This window comes from Dasypus novemcinctus, chromosome 5 (genome assembly GCF_030445035.2).
Source record: "Dasypus novemcinctus isolate mDasNov1 chromosome 5, mDasNov1.1.hap2, whole genome shotgun sequence".
Taxonomy (NCBI): domain Eukaryota; kingdom Metazoa; phylum Chordata; class Mammalia; order Cingulata; family Dasypodidae; genus Dasypus; species Dasypus novemcinctus.
In genome coordinates this window covers 116,889,662-116,915,301 of record NC_080677.1, presented here as the reverse complement: position 1 = coordinate 116,915,301, position 25,640 = coordinate 116,889,662, and the positions used below count along the sequence as shown (strand labels likewise).

General features: G+C 38.1%; 1 protein-coding gene across 4 annotated transcripts in view; it reads left to right on the top strand.

The window, feature by feature from the left end:
* The window catches only part of DGKI (diacylglycerol kinase iota), a 501,434-nt gene extending 476,083 nt beyond the window's left edge, over positions 1-25,351 (top strand). For 3 of the 4 annotated variants that reach the window (XM_071215292.1, XM_058297427.2, XM_004461659.3), the window contains 3 exons: positions 9,933-9,969; positions 11,765-11,864; positions 16,034-25,351. In XM_071215292.1, the coding sequence (XP_071071393.1) occupies positions 9,933-9,969; positions 11,765-11,864; positions 16,034-16,150 (254 nt within the window). In that variant the 3' untranslated portion in view covers positions 16,151-25,351. Of the gene's footprint in view, positions 1-9,932; positions 9,970-11,764; positions 11,865-16,033 lie in introns of those variants that run through there. The other variant, XR_009185891.2, reaches the window with a different exon arrangement.
* Positions 25,352-25,640: the final 289 nt, after the last annotated feature.

The following is a 25,640-nucleotide window of genomic DNA, read 5'->3' as shown; positions in this document are numbered from 1 at the left end:
TGTTAGATCATTTGCTGGGAGTAGCATGCACTATAGCATCTTCCTCTAATAGTCCTTTAACAGCTTAAACACATGTGATGAATACCAAATCTTGACCATTATTTTCAGCTTCCCATGTTTATAGTGTTTCTAGGAATAAAAAACCAGAATAAAAGGTAAAAAGTCTTCCTGGCTTGGCTGTTTTTAAGGGAGAGTCTCTAACTCTCCTGGGCATAAGCTCATGGACATCCTGTAAGATATTCTTTGAGCCCTAATAATGAGCCTATGGTGCCCTATTTGTGCCAAAATCCATGCTGTGAGCTGTAAGCACATTAGTAGAAATTAATATTCTTCTTTGCTTCCCTTTTTATTCAATTCAGCAATCATGTCTTATTCTATTCATTCATTCAGTCTACAAATATTTGTGGAGTGCATAACAGGAACTACCCATTATAAACTGACAAACCAGGAAAAAGAAATCAGTCACTGTTTTTCATGCGGTTGTAGGCTGAAGAAAGAATATGGTTATGAGCACAATTAAATTTAAACTAATTTATATACAGATGTATTAAGATCTATCATAAAGCCACAAATAGATAGCACAGCTAATTTCTTAGTTTGACAGGCTGCTATGACAAACATCACACAAGGGCTGGCTAAAATAATAAGCATTTATTGCCACATGGTTTTGGAAGCCAGACATCCAAAACCAAGGCATCAGCAAAGCTATACTTTCTCCCTAAATTCTGTAGCATTCTGCTGCTGACTTACTGCATTCCTTAGGGTCGGTCCTTGGCTTGCCTCTCAGCCTTGCATCTTTGGGTCTGTTCTTCCAGTTTCTGCTCACCTCTGGCTTCTTCCTGTGTGAGCATCTCTGACTCTGTGCCTCTGAATTTCTTTTACTTACAAAAGACACCAGTCAAACAGATTAAAAACCACCTGATTAACTTGGGCCACACATTAACTAAATACAAAAGGTCCTTTTAAAAATGGGTCTCTACCCACAGGAATGCAGAGTATGATTAAGAACATGTCTTTGTTGGGACATACATAATTCAACCTACTGCAGCTGCAATTTACCAAGTACATATTATGTGCTCTACTTTACATTAGACATATCCTCTCATTTAATCTTTACAAGAAGTTTGTGAGTTACATATTAAACTGCCAGTCACATTAGACTGATCTTTTTTTCATCTGTAATACCTTCGTACTGTGAAAAGTTTGCATGAAACCTTTGCCTGAATTATGATAGAATGAGTGGTTTAGGAAAAGGGAAATTTGTTGAAGTAGAATCCATGGTCATTAGAGGATTTTCTTCCCCCTTGGGTTGGGTAATCCCATGACCGTCTGCACTAGAAAACCTGCATAGGTAAGCTTATTTTCAGTGCTGTATCTGGGCATGAATAATTCCATCACCTACTCCTCTGACCATTGAACCTCTCAATTAAAAGTCTTGTTGTGGGTATGTGGGAACCTCATATTTTTTAATGTAACATTTTTTGCGATCTATGTATCTTTAAAAAAAAAGACAAAAAATATATATTTTTAAAAAGTCTTGCTGTGGGCATCTTACAAAAGCAATTGTGACATGATTTCTGTTTGCCCTTTCCATAAAATACATCATAGGTGTTTTCTCTGTGTGACAGTGACTTCTTCAAATGCTGGTAAGACGTAAAACTAAATATTGGAACTCAGGGCCATAGACCTTGAAATTAAGTTATTTTTCTTCTAGTCAGAGAATATCTCAGAATCTCTGCCCTCACAAAGCTCTAGGTATATACTTTCTCTTTATTTCTCTTTAACTCAGGTTTAAAGTTATATTAATAATTGCAGTCTTCTTGATCATTTCTAATCTTTTCTTTCTATTTTACCTTTTACCCAATGAGATTGAATTTCCTGCTCACATATCAAATTCTCTCTCCCTCTCTCTTCACCTTCCCCTAAGAACCAGTGTTTCCTTCCATAGTTGTAAGTTCTTCATCCATCCATCCATCCAAATCTCTCTTGGACTCATTCAAGTTGCTGTTTTGATGAAGACTGTATTTGAGGTATACTCGCTTCCATCTTTTGGAGCCTCTTAGTTGGGATGGCCGGAATGACTAGGATTACTGAACTTCTACCTATACCTGTTCATCCATTTCAGGCTTCCCACAGCATAGTGGTGGCAGGGTCCCAGAAACGTGAGAGTGGAAGCTGCAGGACCTCCTGAGCCAAAGTTTGGGAAATTACACATTATCTCTGCTGCAATTCTGTTGGCTTAAAATGAGTCACAGGGCCAGTCCAGACTCTCAAGAGATGAGAAAAGAAATTCTGCTTATTGATGGAGGGATCAGCAAACAATTTGTGACCTTACTTAATCTACTATCCTCTTACTCTACTTCCTCATCAGTTTAAAATGTTGACCGTACTCTCTCAATATTCAGAAGTACTGATTCTCCTGTAATTTCCTGGAGCTCATCTTTCATGTTTTCCTTAGGTTCTGGGTCCTAAACTAGGGTTTTAAGATTTAACAAATAAAAATACAAGCTAAATTTGAATTTCTGATTCAGAATGAATAATACTTTTAGTGTAAGTGTGTCTCATACAATATTAAGGATATATTTATGCTTAAAATATTGGTTGTTTTTCTGAAATTCATATTTAACTGGGCGTCCTGTGTTTTAACTGGCAATCCTATCCTAAGCATCTTTCTCAGTTCTTCTCAGCTGAGTCTCCCTATGTAGATGAATGATGAGGGTTGGGATGCTAATATTCTAATACTTTGGGTTACCACCTTCTCCATTACCTCTTGTTCCTGCCACAAACTATAGGACTTCTAAAAGCCCCTGTAAGCCAGCCTCACAGAAATGGAGTTTCTAACCTAATGCAGATCAGTACACACATCCTTTACCTGGCATAAAATTCACCTGGCATATTAGAGTCTTAGCACTTTAATCAAAGCCTAACATTCTGATTCTAAACTAGTTTCTCATTGATCCACAGTGGCTTTGGCAAAGGATGAGTCATGCAATACAACTCTCTTTGTCAAAACTGACAGATACAAAGGAATTTGTTAATTTGAGGGGTGGGGGACTGAGCAAGGTGCTTACTTTTTTCTAGGGTTTTGTTAGATTTTGGAAATTATTTGGTTTAATATTTATGCTAATGAGAAAAAATTGAGATTTGCAGTAATCAATTTAACTTCATAGAAAGGCAGAGAGTTCCCATGATTATGAAAGCATCCTATATCCTCTCTGCCTCACTTGGATCTCTAATTAGTCAGTTGGTATCTGGGAGAAAGACTGTGAGGATAGTGGAGCACAGTCCATCCCCTCTTTTTGAAAGTAAAATCTTATTATGATCTGCAGTCAAAGGATCACAGCATCTTTACTGTGTAACATTGTTTAACACTTTAGTGGTATAGGTGAATAATGGAAACTAAAATACAATTGATTTTCATTGAAATTAGAGTTTATCAAACTGATAGGCTTTTTCAATTTCATTTAAAATATTATTTCTATTTATTGAGCAATATGGATGTAAGACTTTTGAAATAACTTAATTTGTCATGTTCTAGAAAAAATAGCTAAGCATTTCAGCGCGACTTTATGCTTCAAAAAAAAAACTTCCATTACTGATATAGTTTATATTTGCCTGCACATTTTGGAATTGGGAACTGTCTTTGCAGAACCGTTCATCTTTTAAAAATAAAAACAAAAACAAAAACAAAAGCCTCTTTAAAGGATAGTGTTCTTTTTTTTTTTTTAAAGATTTATTTATTTATTTAATTTCCCCCCCTCCCCTGGTTGTCTGTTCTTGGTGTCCATTTGCTGCGTCTTGTTTCTTTGTCCGCTTCTGTTGTCGTCAGCGGGCACGGGAAGTGTGGGCGGCGCCATTCCTGGGCAGGCTGCACTTTCTTTTCACGCTGGGCGGCTTTCCTCACAGGCGCACTCCTTGCGCGTGGGGCTCCCCCACGCGGGGGTCACCCTTGCGTGGCGCGGCACTCCTTGTGCGCATCAGCACTGCGCATGGCCAGCTCCACACGGGTCAAGGAGGCCCGGGGTTTGAACCGCGGACCTCCCATGTGGTAGACGGACGCCCTAACCACTGGGCCAAAGTCCGTTTCCCAAGGATAGTGTTCTTGACATCAGGAAATGTACCCCAAAACCATCATCTTTACACAGTAGGCACCTTCTCAGTGTGGTCTTTGCTGATTGAAATACTTTCTCCTAAACTTAAAATGATGATATTCTGAAATTCCCCTGAATTTCAGAAAACAACCTTTTCCAAAAAGCCTCAGTGAGTTTGGGAATTAGGGCTAGATGCTAGTCTATGGCATTGCATTTATAAATTAGCATCACATTTGCCGTGGGTCTGATTGGTTTGAATCTGCTTAAAAGAAAAATAAATAGATGAAATGTTTACTGTGTGCTAAAGATCAAGAGTCACATCACTTAATCAGCAAATACTGCAAATCCCTTGAAGGTTTTGCTTTCTTAAAAATTTGGCTCATGTCTTTCCTGTGGCTTCATATGACATAAATCCAAAAATCTGTTCCAAGACCAGACTGTGAGGATGCGGTTAAGGACAACAGCTCTGAGAAATCACTGGGTTCTTTCAAAGATGCTTAATATACTGTATGGATCCTTAGTCCATACTTTGCTTACCGCATCTCTGCACGTCTGAACCCCTCTTTTGCTTCTGCCATGCCCTCTTCTTCATTGCATATGTATAATAAGCAGGGAGTTCCACAAGCAAGAGGGCAGCCCCTGAACAGGAGTCATGAGTGATTAGTTTTTCTCACAGGCGCGATGGTCAGCAATTCATTTCTCTTCTGAGAGCTCTTTTAAGTTCAGCCTGAGGAGGTTGGGGCATGAGATGTGTAGTATGTTCTGAAAAACCCACAGGGGGCATGGACTTTTTTTTGTCCTGCATCTTCTTTTGGACTTCTTCCCTCGTATACACAACCTGCTGCTTTCCTTTATGAAAAACTGGAATTTGGGCATTTGGGGGGTTGAGCAGAGAATCAAGGAGGAAGAGAACTAACAATCCCACATAGACAGGGCTGGGAGACCAAGGCTGCAGCGGCAGTCCAACTGAGACACCCCCAGTGGTTCCTGCTTTTCAACTCCTTTCAACCATATTTTTTACCCTTTCCCTCCTCCCTAGTTTTGCCCCTCTGAGAGACTTTTGTTTAGTTTTATTCTTCTATCACCCTGCACATTTCGCTCTTTTGTTTTTATTCTCCTTACCCCCACCGCCTTGCTCCCTACTGTTTTCCCTGATAGAAATCTCACTCATGCATTTCCTTTTTGATTTCAATGGGGTTATTTTGTCTTCCTTCTTTTTCTGCCTCTTGTCCCCTAGAGAAACGACCACCTTCCCGCTGGGACAGGATGACAGTGCTGTTAGCTTTCGCAGTGCCAGCTCTCCCCACATCTGTGCAGCTTTTGTCTTGTGGCAGAGGGGGATTTGGAATGGTCTGCTGGCAGCGTCAGGGAGACTAATGGGAAATGAGAGAGGCCATGGAGAGGTGGAAGGAATAGCAAAGGGGATTTGGATGCATGGGTGTGGGAAGCAAATTAAGGGATGTTACAAAAGACACTATATATGTATACATATATACATATATATACACACATATATAATATGATAAAGTTGTACTGTGCTGAGCAGCAAACTTTGGAAGGCTTGTCTCCTTACGGCCCTTTTCACTTTTTCATGCTGGAAGATTTGAGAAGTTTTACCTCCTTTCATACTTCCTGGACTTCTCTTGAATACTAATATTTTTCCTTAACATATTTTTCTTTCCTTTAATTTTCATACTATTTCCCATATGGCACAATCTTTTGAGTCTGTATTTCAATTATGAATCTTTCTCTGAGGAAAATATGTGATACTGGCTGGGAGCCCAATTTGATTATTAAACGTCATTAATTCATTCATTCATTAAACAATTTTAATTCTGTCCCAGGCACTTTTGAGAAAAAAATGTCATATTGATAATCACTGCAAACCTTTACTGTTCTAAATGCTTTATATTTGTTATCACATTTAATTCTTACAACAACCCTACAAAATAAGTTCTGATATTATCTCCATTTGACAGGTGATGAAAATGGAAGTATAGTGAGTTTAAGTAACTTGGGAAAACTCATACATATATGATACATGGTCTTATTATTGTCTCTGCCCTTCATACTTTAATATCCCAAAAGGAAAATGAAACATGGATAAATAACCACAATGCAGGGTGGTTCAGTACAAGTATCATATGCAGAGTTCCAGTGACAACTAGCATAGGACTGGGGAAGAACAGTGGTAGTTTCCTCTGAAAATTTCATGGAGATATTTGCACATATTCCTTCAATAGGAACTTAATTGTTTTCTGGTACAAGTCAACTGTGGGATGGAGTGTGGAGATTTCTGTAAACCCTGGGATGAACAGAGACTGAAGACCTCCTTTTATAGTCAGGGGATAGCGAGACCTCTGTTGACAATTCCAAGATATTCCTTCAACTTCCTTAGGCCTGATGGCAAGGTGTCCACAATCAGAATATATGCATAAGTGAAATTAACCCCAAACCCAAAATGTCTACCATTGATATTATTGAAGGAATTCCATCATCTTTATTTATCCCTCTTGTTGTTCTCTGTTTTCTCTCATTAGTGATACTCAAATTAACTTTTCAAAAATCATAGATGCTATCTTTTATACTTTTTTCTTTTGGTGGATTTTTATGGCATTTGTTGAATATTTTTCTTTCTCTGACCATTGGCCCCTCCAAATCTTACACCAACACAACTGAACAGCACAGGGTCTTTAACCTCAATCCACCTCTTCATGTACACTCAGATTCAAGAATTCTCATCCCTATCTATTGGGTCTTATAAAGTTATTTGCAGTTGAATAGATTATTATCCCAATGGGTAAGTGCAGGTACAAATAAAGAAGGAAACTACAGCCTTGTCTCAGGCTACACCTAGCCCCACTTCTCTTCTTGTTTCCTCCGCCTCTGCAGCCCCTTCTTGCTAGCACTCTGCAAACATAGTTATTTTAAAACAGGCTAAAAAAAATGATTAGAAAAATGTACCATGCTATTAAAAATAGCTCCCTACTCACATGGCTAATCAGCTGGCTTCCATCTAATCCTCTTCTTCATTGGATATTAACCTGCAGAGTTCAAAATATTCTGCTATTTTGTGATTATGTGTGTTGATGGGAAGATAAATTGAGTTTGGCTAAATTAAATCTATAGTTCCCGAGCTGCCCCAAAAACCTTTAACTAGAGTTTCTGCAGATACAAATTAATAGCAAAAATATCTTGTTTTAATGAATGTGCCTCTTTCTTTCACCCCTGCCAGAGCTGCAGAGGATTAAAGGGAGAGAAGAGAAGAGAAGGAGCCACAGGCATGCTTGATTCACAAAGTGTATAATAAGCTTTGCAATAATTCTGGTTTTGCTCTATTTATAGTAATTCTGGTTAGAAATTGTGGAGTAAGGTCCTTTCTCTTCCTTGCCCCGAACTTCAGATTGTCATCTGCTGTTATTTTAGCACAGATGAAAATGCTTCAGGGTCCCCTTGCTTCCATGGAGGCTTGGACCCAAGAAGTCCATGAAACCACCATGGGTGCAGCCCTATGAGTGCTGACCGACAGGATTGAATAGAGGAGGGAAAGAGACGAGGCCCCTGTTGCCTAAATATTTGTGCAATTAGCAGTTAATGATGGGAACAGAACTACTAGTGAGGTTGGGCTGCTAGTGTTCATGGAATCCCTTTCAAAATAAATGTCTTGACAGGTTAGCTGAGGGTGACAGGAACTCTTTAAAAGGACCATTGGGCACCAAAAACCTTCTTGTTCCTGGTTTTGTTGAGGAAGTCTTGTCAGCAGATGAATGGGCCTGGAGTACTTGGTTTTCAGGAACTATAATTTAATTCAGCACGTGGCTTCAAATGTAAGTGGAAATTCAGTGACCATTTTAAATCCCCTCCCTTCACTGATGTTCTAGTATCTTGACTTCTTATAACTTGTTGTGTCATGCCAGGAAATAGGATCCTTAATAATATCTAAATTTAAAACCATGCTTATAGTGTGCCAGGCACTTTTTTAAGCTCCTAACATATATTAACTCATAAAACCTCACAACAACCCTATGAAGTAAGTACCGTTATTAATCCCACTTCACTTGTGTGACAATGAAGGGACTAAGAGATTCTATGAATTGGCTCAAGATTTATTATAGTAAGTGGTAGAGCTGGAATTCTGAAGGAAGGCAGTACAGTTCCAGAACCCTTACTCATACCACTGTGCTTGACTGCTTTGGGGGAATTATCGCTCATGTCTCCTTAGAGTCATAGGACTGGGGAACAAAAATGAATGAATTTAACCTTTGCTGGATCCTGAATATAGGGTAGATGCTAGAAGGATACAAAATTATATACAGCTATTACTATACTAAAGGAATTTAGAACAATTTATTTAAGAAGTCAAGGCATATATTTGAAAAGCAAATTTGTAGTACAAGGATAGAACCAGGTAAGTGTTACTGGAGTTCAGAGAAGGGCTAGATTCTTCAGTTCAAGGTGCTCTTTGTGGAGGTCCTTATCCCAGAGTGGGCTTTAAGAACCTGCAGTTTTAGATATGTGGCTAGAAAAGGGAAGACTCTTCTGGATAGGGAGAGTGGAGGGAATAAGTTCTCAGAGCTGGCAAAGCCTGAGATAGATTTGGGTGATTTTGCAGTTACCAGTTTAGCTTCTGTAAAAAATGGAAACTTGGGAACAAATTGAAGAAGGGGTGTTCCAAGATAAAGTCTATGAACTTCAGCATTTAAATACTTGGGAGTAAGCAGCAGATATGATGAATTAGAAATGTGAAACTCTAGATGATTTGAGATATTTTTATTGTTCTCAGTTACAGTTTCTGTGTGCTAATTATATTCCAGGCATTGTTCGGTTAGGAGGTCTGTTTATAAAACAAAGCAAGTAAGAGACAAATAGTAGAAACTTTGCAAAAGAAAAATCAACAGGCCTCTATGATAAGTGGAGGATCTGGCTCTTTGATGACCCGGAGGAATGCAAAGTTCCATAACTTCTCAGTCATCTTCACATTGGCTAATGACCTTCATGGTTAGAAAATTCCAACCTCTTCTTCCCCTGCAAAATAAGTAAACTTTCAATGATAGTGATCTCCACCAATACAGAAAGCAAATCTCCAGGAACATATTTCTGAAGATAAGGAAGCCTTTATTATTCTTCCATGATAAAACATTCAATATGTAGAACTATGTTTCTCAGTTTAAAAGACATTTATTCATTCATTCAACAAAATATTTAAGCATCTGCTTTGCACCAGGCTCTAGGCCAGGTGCATAGACAGGAAACAGTAGTGGAAAAGGCACAGCCCAAGACTTCAAAGAATTTACTGGAGTCTAGTTGGGAAGGAAGTCAAATCAGCAGGTGATTTAATACAGTTTGACAAATATCATGATACAGTGACCATATATCCCCACTTGCCAGAGAAAGTCTCAATTTGGATAACAAATTACATGACCAACCTTGCAGCTGGAGAATGAGAAACAATTCTTACAGACCACCTCATTATGCCAGGCAACAAAGATGTCCCCTTTCCAGTCACTTAATTACCTTTCAGTTATTTTATTCCAGTTAATGTTATTTCTTCAACTTGATTGAAAGTTTCTTAAGGACAGAGACCATATCATTCTTTCGTATCTCCCATTCTATGCTTACTGGCTTGTCGCAATTGGGAAATTGGTGAGGAAGAGTTAGAGGACTCAGGTTCTCTCTCTCTTTCTCTGTCTCTCGCTTGCTTTCACTCTCTTCTGGCTATTTTATCCCTATCACAGAATGATTTTTTAAATTCAGCTTTCCAGAGTATTTTAATTCAGTGACTATGAAGTTTCTCTTAATGGTTAGTTTTTGAAGTTTTAATGGATTTTTTTTCTTATTTAGGACCTTCTGAGTTGTTGGATATGGCAGACAGCGAAACGTGAGTGTTCCCTGTCATTGTGTGCTGTAGATAATTTCCTTCAGAAAATATGTAAGAGAAGAATATAGTATATAGATATAAAATAAGTGATTTTAATGACAATGGCTAAAAATCCACTTGCAACTGTATTTATAACTGTGTAGGGCTAATCTTATAAATATAAAACTATACCATGAAAATTGAGGACAAATGTCATAATGATTGCATGCATAGTCTTTACTGTTCATCATTTAGAGCTTCCTACATCAAGATACTTCTGTTCTGGTGCATTTTGAATTGCTGAGAAGTCTATATAAATACATATTACCTTCTTAATTCCAGATCCCATTTATTCTTTTTCGACTGGGGTTCTGTGAAAGGATTAAGCCCCAATTCCTGAAGGCATCTGTTTTAGTTTGCATACATTGTGCAAAATGAAACAACTTCTCTCCAATGCATCTAGCATAGAACAAGTTATATACTGCCATTGGAGAACTGTGAATACAGTCACTCCCATTATTTCCCATGTTCTGTGGTTCAGACTTGAAAACTTGGGTGAGAAAGTCATCAGCTTGGGAGGGTCCCCAAATTGCTAGTTTATTTGCAACTTAGTTTTTACTAGGGAGGCAAAGTAGCTACCACTCCCCAAAAGGAGACAAGACTGGCTGAATAACCAACCCTGAAAGGGATATGGGAACCACTATACAACTTCAAAGAAATTCTGCAAAGGTATAAAGACAGGTGGAGGTGGAGATGAAGTGGGATGGGATGAGATGACTAGGTAGGTAGGGATGAGGAAAAGTAGTAATGAGTAGAATGGCAGATGAGTGGGAAGAAGTAGAGCTGTGAGTTCTTAGACCTGGAATAAACTGCACATTCCTGTGTAAAGCTGGCCCATCTACCAGCATATTCTTTTGGCAGGGTTATAAGATGGCATGATCACTTATTCCTATTGACCTTTTTAAGGACTGCATTTGATTTTCCATGAAACACTTTAGCATTAAGAGTCTTTGCACTTTTGCAGTCAGACTGGGAATATCCTCCTTTCCATGCTATCATCTGAGGGAGGAAATGGCCACTTTCCCCAGCCCCTGTCCTACCTGTGTGCTGGGATCTCTGGCTACAGGCTTGCTGCCTCCTGGAAAGAGCTCTGGCTCCTGGATTCTCCCAGAATCTCCGTGTCTCCCTGTGGTTTTCCATGGCTTCCTCCACCCCCTTCACTCCTCTGCTCACCTGGAATCCGAAGGGGCAGAGTGGGTGTTGACTGGTTCTTTGAAGTTGAGTTCCCAGGAGATATTCCTTCAAAGGCCAGGTGCAGATATGGAAATGTGGTGCTCTGACAAACACTGCATTCATATGTCTGGAGGGCCATTGGTTCTTCATTCCTGCTCACTGGATACTTCATCTAGTGTCTTTTATGCTCTGTTCAAATATATATACACAGAGAAAATTGCTGCCTAGTGCTCACATACCTATGTCAGGAGAGCCATCTGATAATGCCCTTGAGTATTACCTAAATACAACATTAGTAGTTATAAAAAATCCACTAAACTCAGTTAACCCACACTGTTTAGAAAAGAGCTTGGATATTATAGTTAGTTGATGACAAACCCAATGAATTTTAGACAACCCTCCCCTACCTCACTGTAATGTACTTGCTGCTAGGGTCTCAGCCACTGATAAGGAAAGATGTTGAGGAGCAATGACCTTCACAGCAAGGGCAGGCTGATACCCTCACCACCCTCCCTGCCCCCTCCAGTCCCACCCCTTCCTCAAACTTCTTTATGGCTGGTTTCCCATTTCATCTTTGATTTAGGGGTGAGACTGCACTGCACAAGGCTGCCAGCCAGCGGAACCGGGCTGTTTGCCAGCTTCTCGTGGATGCAGGAGCATCTCTGAGAAAGACCGACTCCAAGGTAACTTGATGAGTGAGTGAAAACATCCTCCCACTGGGCAAGATCGCCGGTACCGCTGCCTTCGCTGGTGTCCATAGCAAAGGCATCCTTTCTGTGCTTATGGAAATGCCTGGGGCTTTGGAAAAAGGAGGAAAAAATAAAGTCCTTCATTTAGAGAAACTGCAGTTTAAATATATAAGCACAAAGGGAGGGTGTTTGCTTGCCTATGGGACTCTATGAACCTCTGGCTGTGCCAGCCCTGGGATTTTTGGGGTTGTCCCCTTGCTGAATGCCAGCAGTCCAGTTATGGCGGGGGAGGTCCAAACCCCTAGGAGGGGGTCAAGACCAAGTTCAGAAGACATTACCTGGTTGTGAGAACCCCCTTTGGGGTACCCGCTTCTGCATTGGGAACCCTTTGGGGGTTCCTCATTCCACCACTTAATTCAGTATAGCTTTAGGTCTGCTATATATGCGGCCCCATATTTGAGTGATAAAATGTTTACTAATAGACTGGCAGGATGGTGGGCCCTGACCTTGAGATGTTATCATCTTAGAGCTGGTGCATTTATATTAGTTCTTTATTTTCAAAGTTTCTTTACATTTGTTTTCTTTTACTTTTGTCCATATTATCCACATACATTAGACAGAGTGTGGATTGTTACCCTCTAGTATAGGTGGGAACTGAAACCCAGAGAAATTTAAATATGCCCTTGTTTCAAGAGGTGAGCCCAAATCTAAATTCAACTCTTTTAATACCAGCCAAGTACTGAATAAGCAATTCAGTTGTTCTCATTGGGTGACAGATCATCCCAGTGCCACAGCAGGTTGGACTGTGACAACAAAGTAATAAAGATGGTTTTCTCGTGTGCATTATATAATCGATTTTATTACCTCATAGTGCTATCAATTGCCTTGTGACTTGAAATGTGGTTGGTTTCCTTGCAGCAAAAGTTATGTCAATCAGGATTCAAATGTATTAATGTTTTAGTAAGAGGGCATTGAAGACAGAAATTTGTAGTGTGACCTACGTGCTAGTCTGTGAAAATCCCAACAGGTAGAAGTGAAGCATCAGAAGGAACTCTGTTTAGGAAAACTGAGAGCAGGCTGCCCAATGATTTGTTCCAATTTACAGAAAGCACCCAAGAGAAAAGGGTTGAAAGCTGGAGTAGAGGAGGAGCTAGCTATTGCTGAGTAGACTTGACCTAGCACAGCAGAGAGGAGTTCATACAGAAGGTCAACTCTATAGAGGACCTTCATACACAGGAGTTATCAAGCATGCTGGATAAACTCCAAGAGAGGTCAAACCACTTATCTGTAGAGGGTTGCAGAGAAAAATTTTGATATATAAAGATGGGAATTTCATTAAGCAGGCACTAAGTACCCCAAGTGGTGACCAAAGAATGTAGCCATGGAACCTACATAAATGACTGAAAAGCCTAACTAATGACTTAAATTCCCTGAGTCTCATTTAAGTGATGAGAATCTGCCTAAGGGCAATACTTACCTTGGGATTCCCTCACACTACAATACACATTGTGAAATAACTTAATCTCCTGTGTGGAACCCTCCCCCCTCCCCCCAGCCCCTTTCGTTTCTGAGCCTCTCAGAAAGGATTCTCTCCTTCCCTTGCAACCCATCAGCATCCAGGACTTTCCAACTAACTTATTTCCTTCCCAGGCCTATCAAACACACATAAGCTGTGTCCTCGTTTCTAACTGCTCTGTTATTGGGCTAACTAGCTAATTGGGTAGACTATTCCCAATGGCAGGTAATTGCCCACTGTGATATTCTTGTCTGTCAAATGATATTTGGCTCACATGTTTCGCCGTGTAACCTGATTAAGAAACAGACATTTTAGGCAGCTCGCTGGAGATCACATTGCAGGAGGTCACATTGCAGGGTAAGATTGGCCCTGTTGGGACATTCAATGATAAAACAACTGCCTATTTACCATACAAAAGGCTGGGCTTACACTCAACTCAGCTAGAAGGGAAAAAAGGGGAGGAACAGCATGAAATAGAAGGACAAATGAAACAAAGAGAATAAGGAGACCTGGCTCCTCAGCCAGCTCTGCAGCTGACGAGCTTTGCAGGTTGCTGTTTTTAATCATTGCAAGATTCTGCATCAGATAAATGGACTAAATGTTCTTTGAGATGTCTTCCTATTTTGTGTTGAATGTGTGTGCTTTTTTTTTCCAAAATGCAAATAACTTTACTTCCCCCCACCCCCATATAACTATGGTATGTTCTTACATGAAATACTCTAGCCTAAAAAAATATAGAAAAACAAAAAGCAAAATCACTGGAAATCCCACAACCAAGACATAATAAGCCCTATTAAATTTTTAATGATCTCTTCACATGTGAGTTTCTGTTTTTCTCCCTCACTATTTTTTGAGCAGGTGAGGTCATACTATACATGTAATTGTATAATCTAACATTTTAACCAACATTATGTTCTAAAGAGATCTTTTCACATGAAGAAATACAGTGACGCATCACCCATTTTAGGGATCTTTTGATTTTACCGTCCTGTAATTTGATACTAGATTGAAGCAGAATATGATAATTATAAGCAGAACTTCTAGAATTTTCTGGAGTGAAGCAGTATCCTGAGAATTGCTCTTGTTAGAAACAGTTCCTTAAAAATCAACTCAAAGGCCCATCCTAGTCCCCCTCTCTGAATATTTGGAAATTAGAAAGTCAAATGTCATTATTGAACTAAAGGCAAGGTAATCTACTAAGACTGTGAAGAAGTAAAATAGGAATTATCAAAAACTTTAAGCTAGTAGTTAAATTCTAACTAAATAGGTAAGATTTTAGAAAAAGAGTCCAGAGCCATTGTTACTTTCCTTTTATCCCTTACCACACATGCCCTTTCAGGCTACTTGGATCAGGTTTAACTGAGATCAACAGTGTCTATTGCAATAGCATTGATGCGGACTGAGAATTCTTTGATAATGTTTGTAAAAGCCCTGTGTATTTATACATGGAACTATTTCTTTAGTACAATAATTGTGCGCTTCTTAGAATTTAAACTTCTTAAATAGATAGAACCATGACATTGAACAAAACAGAAAGAAGAGTGTGGGAATATTTAGTACCAGTAAACATTCAAATGCATGGAGACCCTCCTCTTTAATGTTGGTCTGTTTTAATTGGCTTCATTTAAAAAATATCAAATGTTTGTGTGTCTTTGTGTCTGTATGTGCAAATGTACGTATAACATGTATTATATAATATTGAAAAATTGGAGCAACCTTAATGTCCAACAATTATGCAAAACAGGCTGCAGGAAATTCTGTGGTCATTTAAAATGATGATGTAGGAGAATATTTAAGGACATAAAAAGGTTTATGATATATTATTAAGTGAAAAGGTAGGTTATGTAGCAGTATACAAACAAAATATGGTTTATTTTTATAAAAATAAGTACGTATAGAGGTATAGAAAGAGAAACAGTAGTTACTTCATGAACTTTTAATGGTAGTTAGTTTAGTGGAATTATTGGTCACATTTATTTTCTTCTTTGTGTGTTTCTACTTTTCCAAGATTTCTCTGATGTCCACCTATTACTTTGTAGTCATAAATTACCACACTTTTTTGGGGTGAGGAGGTACTTATAAATTTGTGACGACTTAACTGAAGTCTTTGAAACCAGTACAGAAAACCCTTAGATATTGTATAACCATCACTTCGTCTCAGTTTCTGATAATTGGTTCCCAGAGTTTTGTATAATAAAGACAGTCCTAAATTAGAGATCCAAATCCCTGCCTTCCCATTTTCTATTCAGTGATTTATATCCCAAATTCTTCCAGAGAAGGATCTGGGTTCCAGAATTTGCAGTGTCACCATTTCTTCTGTGTACTCAGTTATACTCTGTGAACCTCTACTTCCTTAGATGTAAACCCCACCCATCAAAATGATAATCTCGTTATCTTTAATTTACCTATCTCACAGGTTTAATATGAAAATTATATAAGATAATGAATTTGAAAGTGTTTTGTAAACTCTAAAATGCTAAACATGGAAAGATTATTATCTGTGAGGAGTCTCTGAGTTTTGCAATTTTTTTTTGTATCTCCCTGCAAACATCTTTCTCTCACCTTCTCTCCCTCTCTCCCTTCCTTCCTTCTTTCTTTCTCTCTTTCTTTCTCCCTTCCTCTCTCTCTCTTTTACTGCTGCCTGCAGGGTAAGACACCTCAAGACAGAGCACAGCAAGCTGGGGACCTGGATTTGGCTGCTTACCTAGAAAGCCGGCAGAACTATAAGATCATTGGCCATGAAGACCTGGAAACTGCTGTTTGACCTTGGTAGATGGGCAAAGAGAATCTGAATGAGCATTATCAACTCTGCCCTCCCAGCAGTTGGGCAACTCCACTGGAAGAAGCTGATGGAATCCAATTATCTGTTTCTCTCTTGCAAGAATCTGAGACCATGCCACCGGTTTTTAAGGGCTACCAAGATATCCAACAGAACATGATAGCCCATTGAGAATGAGGCAGGTTACCCGGAGATTTGTGGAGTACAGTTTCCACAAAATTTGATCCTTATTGCTTCCAGCAAGTAGCATGAACTTCTGTGTTCACCTGTATAATTTATTTTAAAGATTCAAAGGATGTTCGTATAAATGGCACTGCTCCCTCGTTTCCCTACGCATTCACCTTTCCCCTGTACCATACAATTCTACTGTAACTACCCATCAATTTTTAAAATATGATATTATCTGTTCTCTTTCTTTTTACCATGAAGTTGTCTGAAGGTCTTTTGAAACCTTCTGGATGTCTTTGAAGAAACATAACTGTAAAACCACTTCCATTTCCCAGACTAAATACACCAAGACTATTTAGTGACTCTTTGCATGCCCCCCGTCTGTTTCCATATATAGGAGCTGGGAAGTGCCACATATATAATGCCAACTAGTTGTGTGCTATATCTCTGAGGTATGGTGAGGTGGCATGGGAGTTGTCTGTGCTCTGAGGTACCTCAGAGAGGCAACCCAGGGGTTGGCCCAGGCTGCTGAGCTCTGGCCGATAGCCCAGAAAGACTGGTTCAGCTTGGGCTGTTTGTGCAGCTCAATACTGCCCATGTGTAGCCATCTTTGCCTTTTGCTTCAATAGAGATGAGCAGTGGATTCAACAGAGGCCCATAGACATTTTCAGAACCACTCAATTTTTAAGTGCTGTTTAAATTGCAGAGCAGAAAATCATGTGTGGGACTGTGGTTACAGGAAGTGGATCAATAAAACAGTCTTCTAAGCTTTTTTGAATGAGAATAGAAAACAGAATAACTGATGTGAAGTAAAACAGCAAAAGAAAAAGATGCCACGTATGTCTAGGTAACACACTCTAACAAAAAAACCATCATGAGAATGTTGCACTGGATCCGTGGTGAGAGGAGACCCAGTTTAGGTTTTCCTTCCATGTTTATGGTTTTCATTACTCCAAGTAAGCTTTGCCTCAAGGACAAAGACTTGTTCAAAATCTACTGCCAGATTTCTGGGCCGCCTGGATCCTTCTGATGGATGGCTCACCCTACTGCTTGTCGGGTTCCAAGGGCAGACCTGGTAACACAGTAGCCCCATTCTCCATGCATGGGACAGCCTACTATCTTCCTTTCCTTACTTTATTTTCCTCCATCAGAAAGAGCCTAATGAAAACCACTGTGGGAGGTTGGCCAGAGATATCTATATGGTAGTCGAATTGCAATGTTTAATCCTCACAGAGCAGATGGTATTTATAGGTACCTCTTTTAGGGACTCTGTGATAACAAAAATATAAGGAAAAAAAGACTTGTAACTTTTTATCAAAAAATTTACTTGATTTGAATATGTCAGAAATAAAAGTGGGTGTTTAAGGGGTTTGCTCCTGGCAAAACTGATGTCTCCTGAGCTTCTTTCCATTTTGCTCTTGGGCAAAAACAAAGTGCTTCCGTAGTGTTTCTGCATGTGATAATGAATGATCATTTCTCTACATTTAATTTAAGGGTCCAGTGGTGACATATTGCTTATCTGAATCACATTTGGTCATATAGCATCATTTTGAAAGGACAGATATGCTATACTATATTAAGTAAGAACAGCCTCTCAGTGGGTGGAGATTTTATTACCATGGTCTCCCCATAGTCATTTCAAAATCAAATTGTTGGCATTACTTCCAGCTGTGGGAGAATGGGTTGGTTGTGAGTAATCTGTTTCCATATATCAGTCCCAGAGTTGGAAGTGTTTTTTGAATTTTTATGGTGAGAGGAGGAGAGACTGCAGTAGATTATTTCCAGAAGCTGGAAAAAAATATGCTCCAGGAGAATTTAATCACTGTGTTTCTCCTGGAAGTTTTTCAGCTGGTGGAACTGTCAAGGAAACTCTGTGGTGACAGAAATACAATCCTTAAAACAGACTAGAATCTCACTCAGAATGGTGCCTGCCATCCCCTGGATTGAGCCAAATGCTTGGCTAAGCAGCCAGTTACCCAGCTGCCACTGCTGGGATGGAGAACTCTATTTTCACCAACTAGGAGCTCAGATTTCCCTGTGAATGCTTCGAAGTAGTCCAGAGAAAGTTTAGGGTACAAACGGCCATCATCCAATTCAAATAGCTCCAATTAGAATCAAAAGTAAGTCCCCGGTGTGAAACCAAATGAGCTATTGACTACTGTAGGTGAATTTGAAATTTGTTCCAAACCAAATCAATCAAAAGGGGAAAAAAAGCATTCAATCATCTGGTCCAAATTTTTATTGGGAGTGGTGGGGTGACATATGACCAAGGCAAATAGCTCTTTGAAAAACACAATCCTCCCCACCAAGGACTTGGACTTTCCAGAAAAAGAGCATCCAAAGTGAGCAGAACTGCCACATATTTAATGGCTTTGACATTAAATCTACTTCCTGGAGCCTTTATTTTAATTGGTCACTGTGCATGAGAGTCCTTGGCTTTAGAACGAACTAAGGGCATATCATATGTTCCAGGAGGTACCACCTCACCTCAGGAGTGATGCTTCCCCTTTCATGGGCCATCAAAAAACAAATGGTCTGGCCCTGGTCTGAAAACCCACATAACTTTAATTTAAAAGACATAAAAAATATGTACCTATAGAAATATCATTTTCTACGAAACTTATGTGTACTTAACAACAACAGGCAAAGATAAGGAAGCAGAGTTAGAATTTTCATTTATTTTTTGTTTCCACTGTTATTAAGCTTAGTTCTATCATTGAAGCACTTCAAGTGCACATGATCTTTGCTATTGCTTGTGTCATAAAATCCATGATCAAGAGGTCTTGTAATTCTTTATGTTTTTAATCAATGTAGCATGAACCCTACCTTAGCTCAGAGACTTGTCCATGCTATTTTTAGGATCTCCAGTGAAGGACAGTTTCTTCCTCTGTGATGCTCAAATCACTTTTCAAGGCAGAGTTTACAAGCCTAATACTCAGGTTGCCTAATGATGTTTAATTAGGGAAGTTACTGCCAAGAAGGAGATATGAACTTGAATATGATCTGGGGTCTGAGCACTTTGGCTTCCTTCCAATAGGAGCAGCTAATGAAATCACTGAGAACAGCATGATATTTCATTCAATTATACTATTTAAAAATAAAAAAGAGATCTTTGTTAAAATGGCTCCTCATGACCATCAAATAAAACTACTAATTGCTCTACTTAAATGGATTATTTTCATTTGAGGACAAAAGTAGAACATGTATTAAATTGGAGAGCTTTCTGATTAATCTTTTTCATGTATCTTGTATAAAATAGCTTCTGCCCAGGTCTTAATAAAATTACCCATGAATCTTTCAGCTCTTCCATTCTCCAAATTCCATATCCTGTTGATTATAAGTCTTACAGTTCTTTCTGCCAAACCTCTCAGATAGACCTCATTGCCATCCTTGTTCTGTATCCCATCTATCACTCTTCTCTAGTCCTTTTAATTTTCTGACCTTGGCAACAGTACTGCTCTTAAACTTTCTGCCACTATTTTCAAAAATTTCATCGTACACCTGACAAAACCTTACCCAGATATCCTCAAAATGGATCAAATGCAATTAGCATCTGGAACAAGTTTCCATTTTATCCAAAGTACAAATACTTGTCCATTGACCATGAATAGCTTATATAACTATGGCAAACCTGATTTTGAGACATAATTCATCAAGTAGATTGAGCAAATTTCTATGTTAGCCACACCATCAGGGAACAAAATCATGGCTTCTTTCTACTTCTGTATCCAGTGGTGGAAATGGCATGATCCCTCAAAGTCACCTGGGTGACTCTGGAATATATACATTTTATGACCTTACTGGCTGGCTGTGGATTTTAAACCTGTCTCCCCATAATTTATTTGAAATCTAAAATTACTAGCTAAGCAAAAAAATAGTGCCCCTAGACAACCTGGTTTTCCTGGACACTTGAGACTCTCAAAAAGAAAGCAGAAAAAATTAATTGTTAAGCAGTTGATACATAACAGGTATTACAACAGAAATTTGAATATTTAATGTTATCCTCACGGTGGCCAGGTGCCAGAGTCTATTTATATGTGTATTCGTCATTGACTTATGCATGCAACAATATTTTATGGATCGGTCATGCATTTATGTACTCATTTATTTTAAAAATATTTATCATTTACTGTGATGCAGACACTATACTGAGGATAGAGCAATGAATGCAGAACTCAACTGTTAGAGCAGAAACCTCTTTTGGTGCTGTTCCTGCATTAATGCAATTTTAGCTCAATAACCTTGCTCTAAACCTCTTCTCCTTCGCCCTACCCCCCAAAAAAGACTAACTGTTAACTTCATAGAGATGACAGACTGTGGGAAAAGACAAATTCCTATGTGATAAATGCTGTGCAGGAGAAAACGGGGTCCCAAGGGAGCATATAATAGCACATTACTAGAGGTTCAGTTAAGCTTTGATTGTGCCAGTTACTCTTTAGCCAGCAATGTTTTATTTCTATGAAGCAAAATAGGTGAGAGAAATAACGACATTTGACATTTCTCTTTCATTGGAGTCTTGGTACGGTTCATAAAAATGTATTTCAAATCAAGACTTTGAGAGAAAGCTTAGAAACACTCTTAAAATGAGGGCTAAGACTCAAGGACAGAACTAAGAGAAACACAGAATTTGCAGTGGAGGCTTGACCAAATATGAGGATGAAAGTATAAATATTATAAAGCAGCAGAGTGAACATCTTTATGTTTATGGCATTATAAGCTTTCAGCCCTGAGGAGACTTTAAATAGACCACATGCCCACCGTGAGGGCCGTCGTGATTAGGGATGTGTAATCTAGATTCTGTGACTTTTTACAAGTTTCTTTTAAAACTACTTTTTTGAATGGCAGGATTTTATTTGACAATTCATGAAAATCTTTTTAGTCTTTAAAACATCACTTTAATAAGTGAGAGTTTTTAAAATCTTGGGCATAATTATCTTTAGATATTATTTAAGGACTTGAAAACCAACCAAGTATGAATCTACGAACAAACAAAAAAAATAATAGAAAGTATAACCTACTTCACAATACTTCCGGAAACATTACAGATTTTGATGAATGTTCTTAGGCATGGATTTGATGAATGTTCTTAGATATTCTCAACCAAAATCATTTTAGAAATCTCTCTTTCTGTCCATCTTATATAAAAAGTGCTGTGATTTGATATACTCAGGATTAAGTATAATCTAATATAACCACAGTGGAAAATTCTGCCTGAAATATATTAGGAAACCAAGTAAATGTACATGCAAGGCAATCATGGAAAATTTCTTGGCTTCTGCTAGCAGCATGATAATTATAAAGGGCCTACCCATGAAAACAATGAAGCGATGATCCTGATTTCCCTGTCTTCCAAAGTTTCAATATTTTCAGCCAAATGGCATCTGAAGTAGGAGTCTATCATAGTGGGAACAACTGAGACTTCTTGCCTCTCAACACTTTAATCAAACATACATATAGCTTGTAGTATAAAATAGTTTAAACAATTCAAATCTATAGTGTTTGTTAATAATTCCAATCATTTAAAAAATGCTAGTGCTTTAGCATTTTGATGACTTTTTTAATACTTTTGAATTTCAGTAAAACCTTATGGGGTGGATAATGCAAAAAGATATTTCTCATGAATAACTTGAATTTCTGAATAGTGCATTCACTTGCACGGATTCATATGGCAAGTGGTAGAACTGCAGCCAAACATCTTCAGAAATCGCCTACTTCAGATGTTTTCTTAGTAATAATTTTTCACCATTACCTTCAATATTGTTTTACATCAGTCATTCAAATTTCCATAATAGAAGAGGTAGCTCTGTGAAAATATATTTACTTAAGATTCCACAGCAAGAGTTGGTTAGAGCTAAGAGAGGCTATGAAGTAAAGGACTTGGAATTTTTGCTATCGGACAGAGGTGTGTCAGCTTGGACATATTTCAAGAAAAAAGTTTGAATATTTTGGGCACCAGGATGGATTTTTTTTGAGAAGAAATTAACACTGAGTGTGGTTTCCTGGCTTTTCTACCTATTTGGTGATCCTCAGCATTTAAAATATTTATTAATATTTTCTTTCTTTGAAAGTCACTATTGAAATTATATTACTTTGGAATGCCTCCACCAAAACTGTTGAAAGGATCCTGCAATTCCAGATTCCATTTCTCTAAGTTTATGGTGGTCATGCAAAATTAAGTATTTTTTAGGCCATGTAAATAGAGGTTTGATACAGGTACAGGAAGTGATACTGTACTTGAACTGGAAAGAAAAAACAGACCTTAAATATTATTTAATTCTCATCTCACATTTTAATAGGGGCATGAATAGACTGATTGATGAATATGTAGAAAAGGGTGTTTTATGTTTAATCTGAAAAGAAGGCAAAATTAGATTGGGAAAAATGCAGGAGATGGGTCAAGTAAGACTGTTATCATCAAGTCCTATAGAACAGGCAAAAATCTGCAGAATATAGCAATAACAGAACGGAACAGAGACAGATATCAAAAGGAGGTAGATGTACAGGGATTTACTTTTTCCTGATCATTACACCTAGAAAAATGGGTTGGCCTTTCTGAAAACAAGAATGAACTTACTAGTTACAGTGTTTCTTCCAGTATTTAAGTGAAGATTGAACTACCAGTTCTCAGGGATCATGTGAAGGATCTTAGAGAAAAAGACCTCTGTGATATTTTCCAGTTTTGGATTTCTATGACATTAGACTGGAGCAGAAAGCAATTAGAGCTCATTTTCTTTCCAGATCCTGACATATATATGGCAATGAAATTATTTTTGTATCATTCCAAATATATCACAAATCTTTAAGAATCAGATATTTCATGGCCTTAAAAATAAATTCGCTTTGATTTCACACACACACATACACACACTGTCAATTTCTAGATAATCCCAAGTCTCCTAAATAAGATAGATATTTTTATTAAGACCATGCGATCACAAATTCACCAACTAAAGTGAAAAAATATCTAGAGCTCCTTTCTCTATTTTCTATTCATGTATTATTTAGTTGAGGAGCTGGGAATGGGATTTGGAGAAGAGACTGAGAATCTCTTCATTTCCTAGTAATAAAGAGGAATAGAGGCATTTTCTATTAATTTTTGTCATTAAATAGAACTTAACCTCACATCACTAGGCAAATGTTTCTATAATATTTCTATTTAAGTGGATTGCAGTTTTAATTGCCTATCATTCCCCTACTACAGAATAATGAAGCCCGAGTTTCTAGATTTCATGTTGGCTAGGAGAGGGAAGGAGTCACTCTTGAGATAATCTTGAGAAATGGGCCCACGTCTGAAATCTGGTTCAGAGAACTTCTCCCGTTCTACCTTACCCCCAACCCCACTCCTTGCACATGGCTTGGAATGGAATGGAAAAGCTAAAGATACTGGGTAAGGAAAAACAGTTTCTTAGGAGTAATACAGTAGCAAAACTCTAGTCTTAATACAAATTCTTATGGTCACCTACAAATAAATGATATATGTCCTATAGCAAACTATGATCCCCAAGAAAATCAAACACAGAATAAGACAAAAAATCGTCAGGAATTATACTTCTTTAAGATGGCTTCAAGGAATATCACTTGTGAATTTATCAATTTGTGCAGCTTAGAAGAATAGACCATGTGTGGAATTTAGGGGAAAACAGGGTTTAGCTAAATATAAAGAAGAATTTTTAGTAGAACATTCCAAAGGAATAGGGTTATTTTTGGAAAGAGAAGTCTTTTCCCAATTGTTCACAGTATGTTAGACTTGTCTACAAGCTTGTGCTGGTCCTTGATAAAATTCAAGAAAAACAAGGATGATTTAGGGAATGTTTCATAAATCTAAATATATTCACTTCATAAAATTCAGGAACTTAACCTTCTTAAAAATGATGGAGTTGTTTAAAATGGTTATTATTTGTAAAAATAAAGCGATGACTGCCCTAAATTAATTTACCCTATTTTTTTGTTTCAAATTAATAGGTAATTCTATCAAATATATTAATGAGCTTTATCATTTTTAAGATACTTTCTAGCTTTAATGTTTAATGTACCATGAACAAGGAATCCATTATGTTTTATTAACAATACATTTTTCATTCGGCCCCCTCATTACTTGGATTGAGGCTCTGACCAAATGCATAATTTCTAGTGCAACTATAACTTACATTGATGCTAGCTAATACCCTGGTTGTGGGTTGGGGAAAGTGGGATTCCTGCCATTCTGAGAAATGAAATTTGGAACTTTTATAGGCAAAATATTCCAATACTGTAGAATATTTTGTAAAATATATTTTTAACAAGTTAGAATCTAATTAGTCTCAGCAGAGGTTAGCTTGACTGTTTCTTAAAATCAGCAAGGTATATGTGGACCACTGTAAATCTGAATATTATATGGATCATAGCTGATTGAAAATGAGGAAAAATATTCCTGTAAAAAATTAAGCTGTGGAGAATATCAGTTTCATCGGATTGAAAATATTTGATTTAATTTGATTTCCGAGTGGGTAAAATTTCCTAGACATCCAAAGTGCCCTTGCATGTGGGTAGTCCACTCTCAAAGGCCATAGATGTATGGATAGCAGTGGCAACACTGTAAAGGGCTCTTTCATGCTTTCTGATTCTGCTGTATCGTATCTCAGAGCCAGGCTTTCACAGTGTTGCCAGCTGGCAGGTGGAATCCAGAAAAAGTAGCAGCTATGGCAGTAGGAAGGTTAAGTTTTATTTCTAGGTAAAGCAGGGTCCAGATAATATGAAGTGGAGGGAGGGTGGGTGGGAAGGGTGGGGAGGGGAGGGAAGAATGGAGCTTTTTGTAACGAAGTCGTAAAGTATTTTTCCCTAATTTTCTTGCATTTTCTATTTATATAAAATATCTTGATCACTGTGTTGCTCTACATAGATTTTCAAACTGAATTAATTTGGGAGACTGAATTAATCTCTGAAAAAGAAAATGACTAGTTGCAGTTACTTTTTGGACACTTTTACTGTATTGTGAATTGTGTGGACATGTACAGAATAAAAGTGAAGAAATACCATTAATCTGGTTTTTTGCTTCTTTTTCTGGCTATTGAATGCAAATAGGGTGAATACCATCCCTTACTGTGGTTAAATTCAATTTTAAAAATCAGGAGAGATACAAAATGCTGGATGTTAAGGCAGGCAAAGATTAAATGGTATCACTGATTAGGCAGACTAAAAAAAACATGGTGACTCCTTTAAAAATAAAGATAAAGAATCAGAATACAATTAAACAATAACAAAAAATGAAGACTTCTGCTTCTGTCCATGATGGTCTAACAGAGGCCAGAGACTTACCAGCCTACCTGAA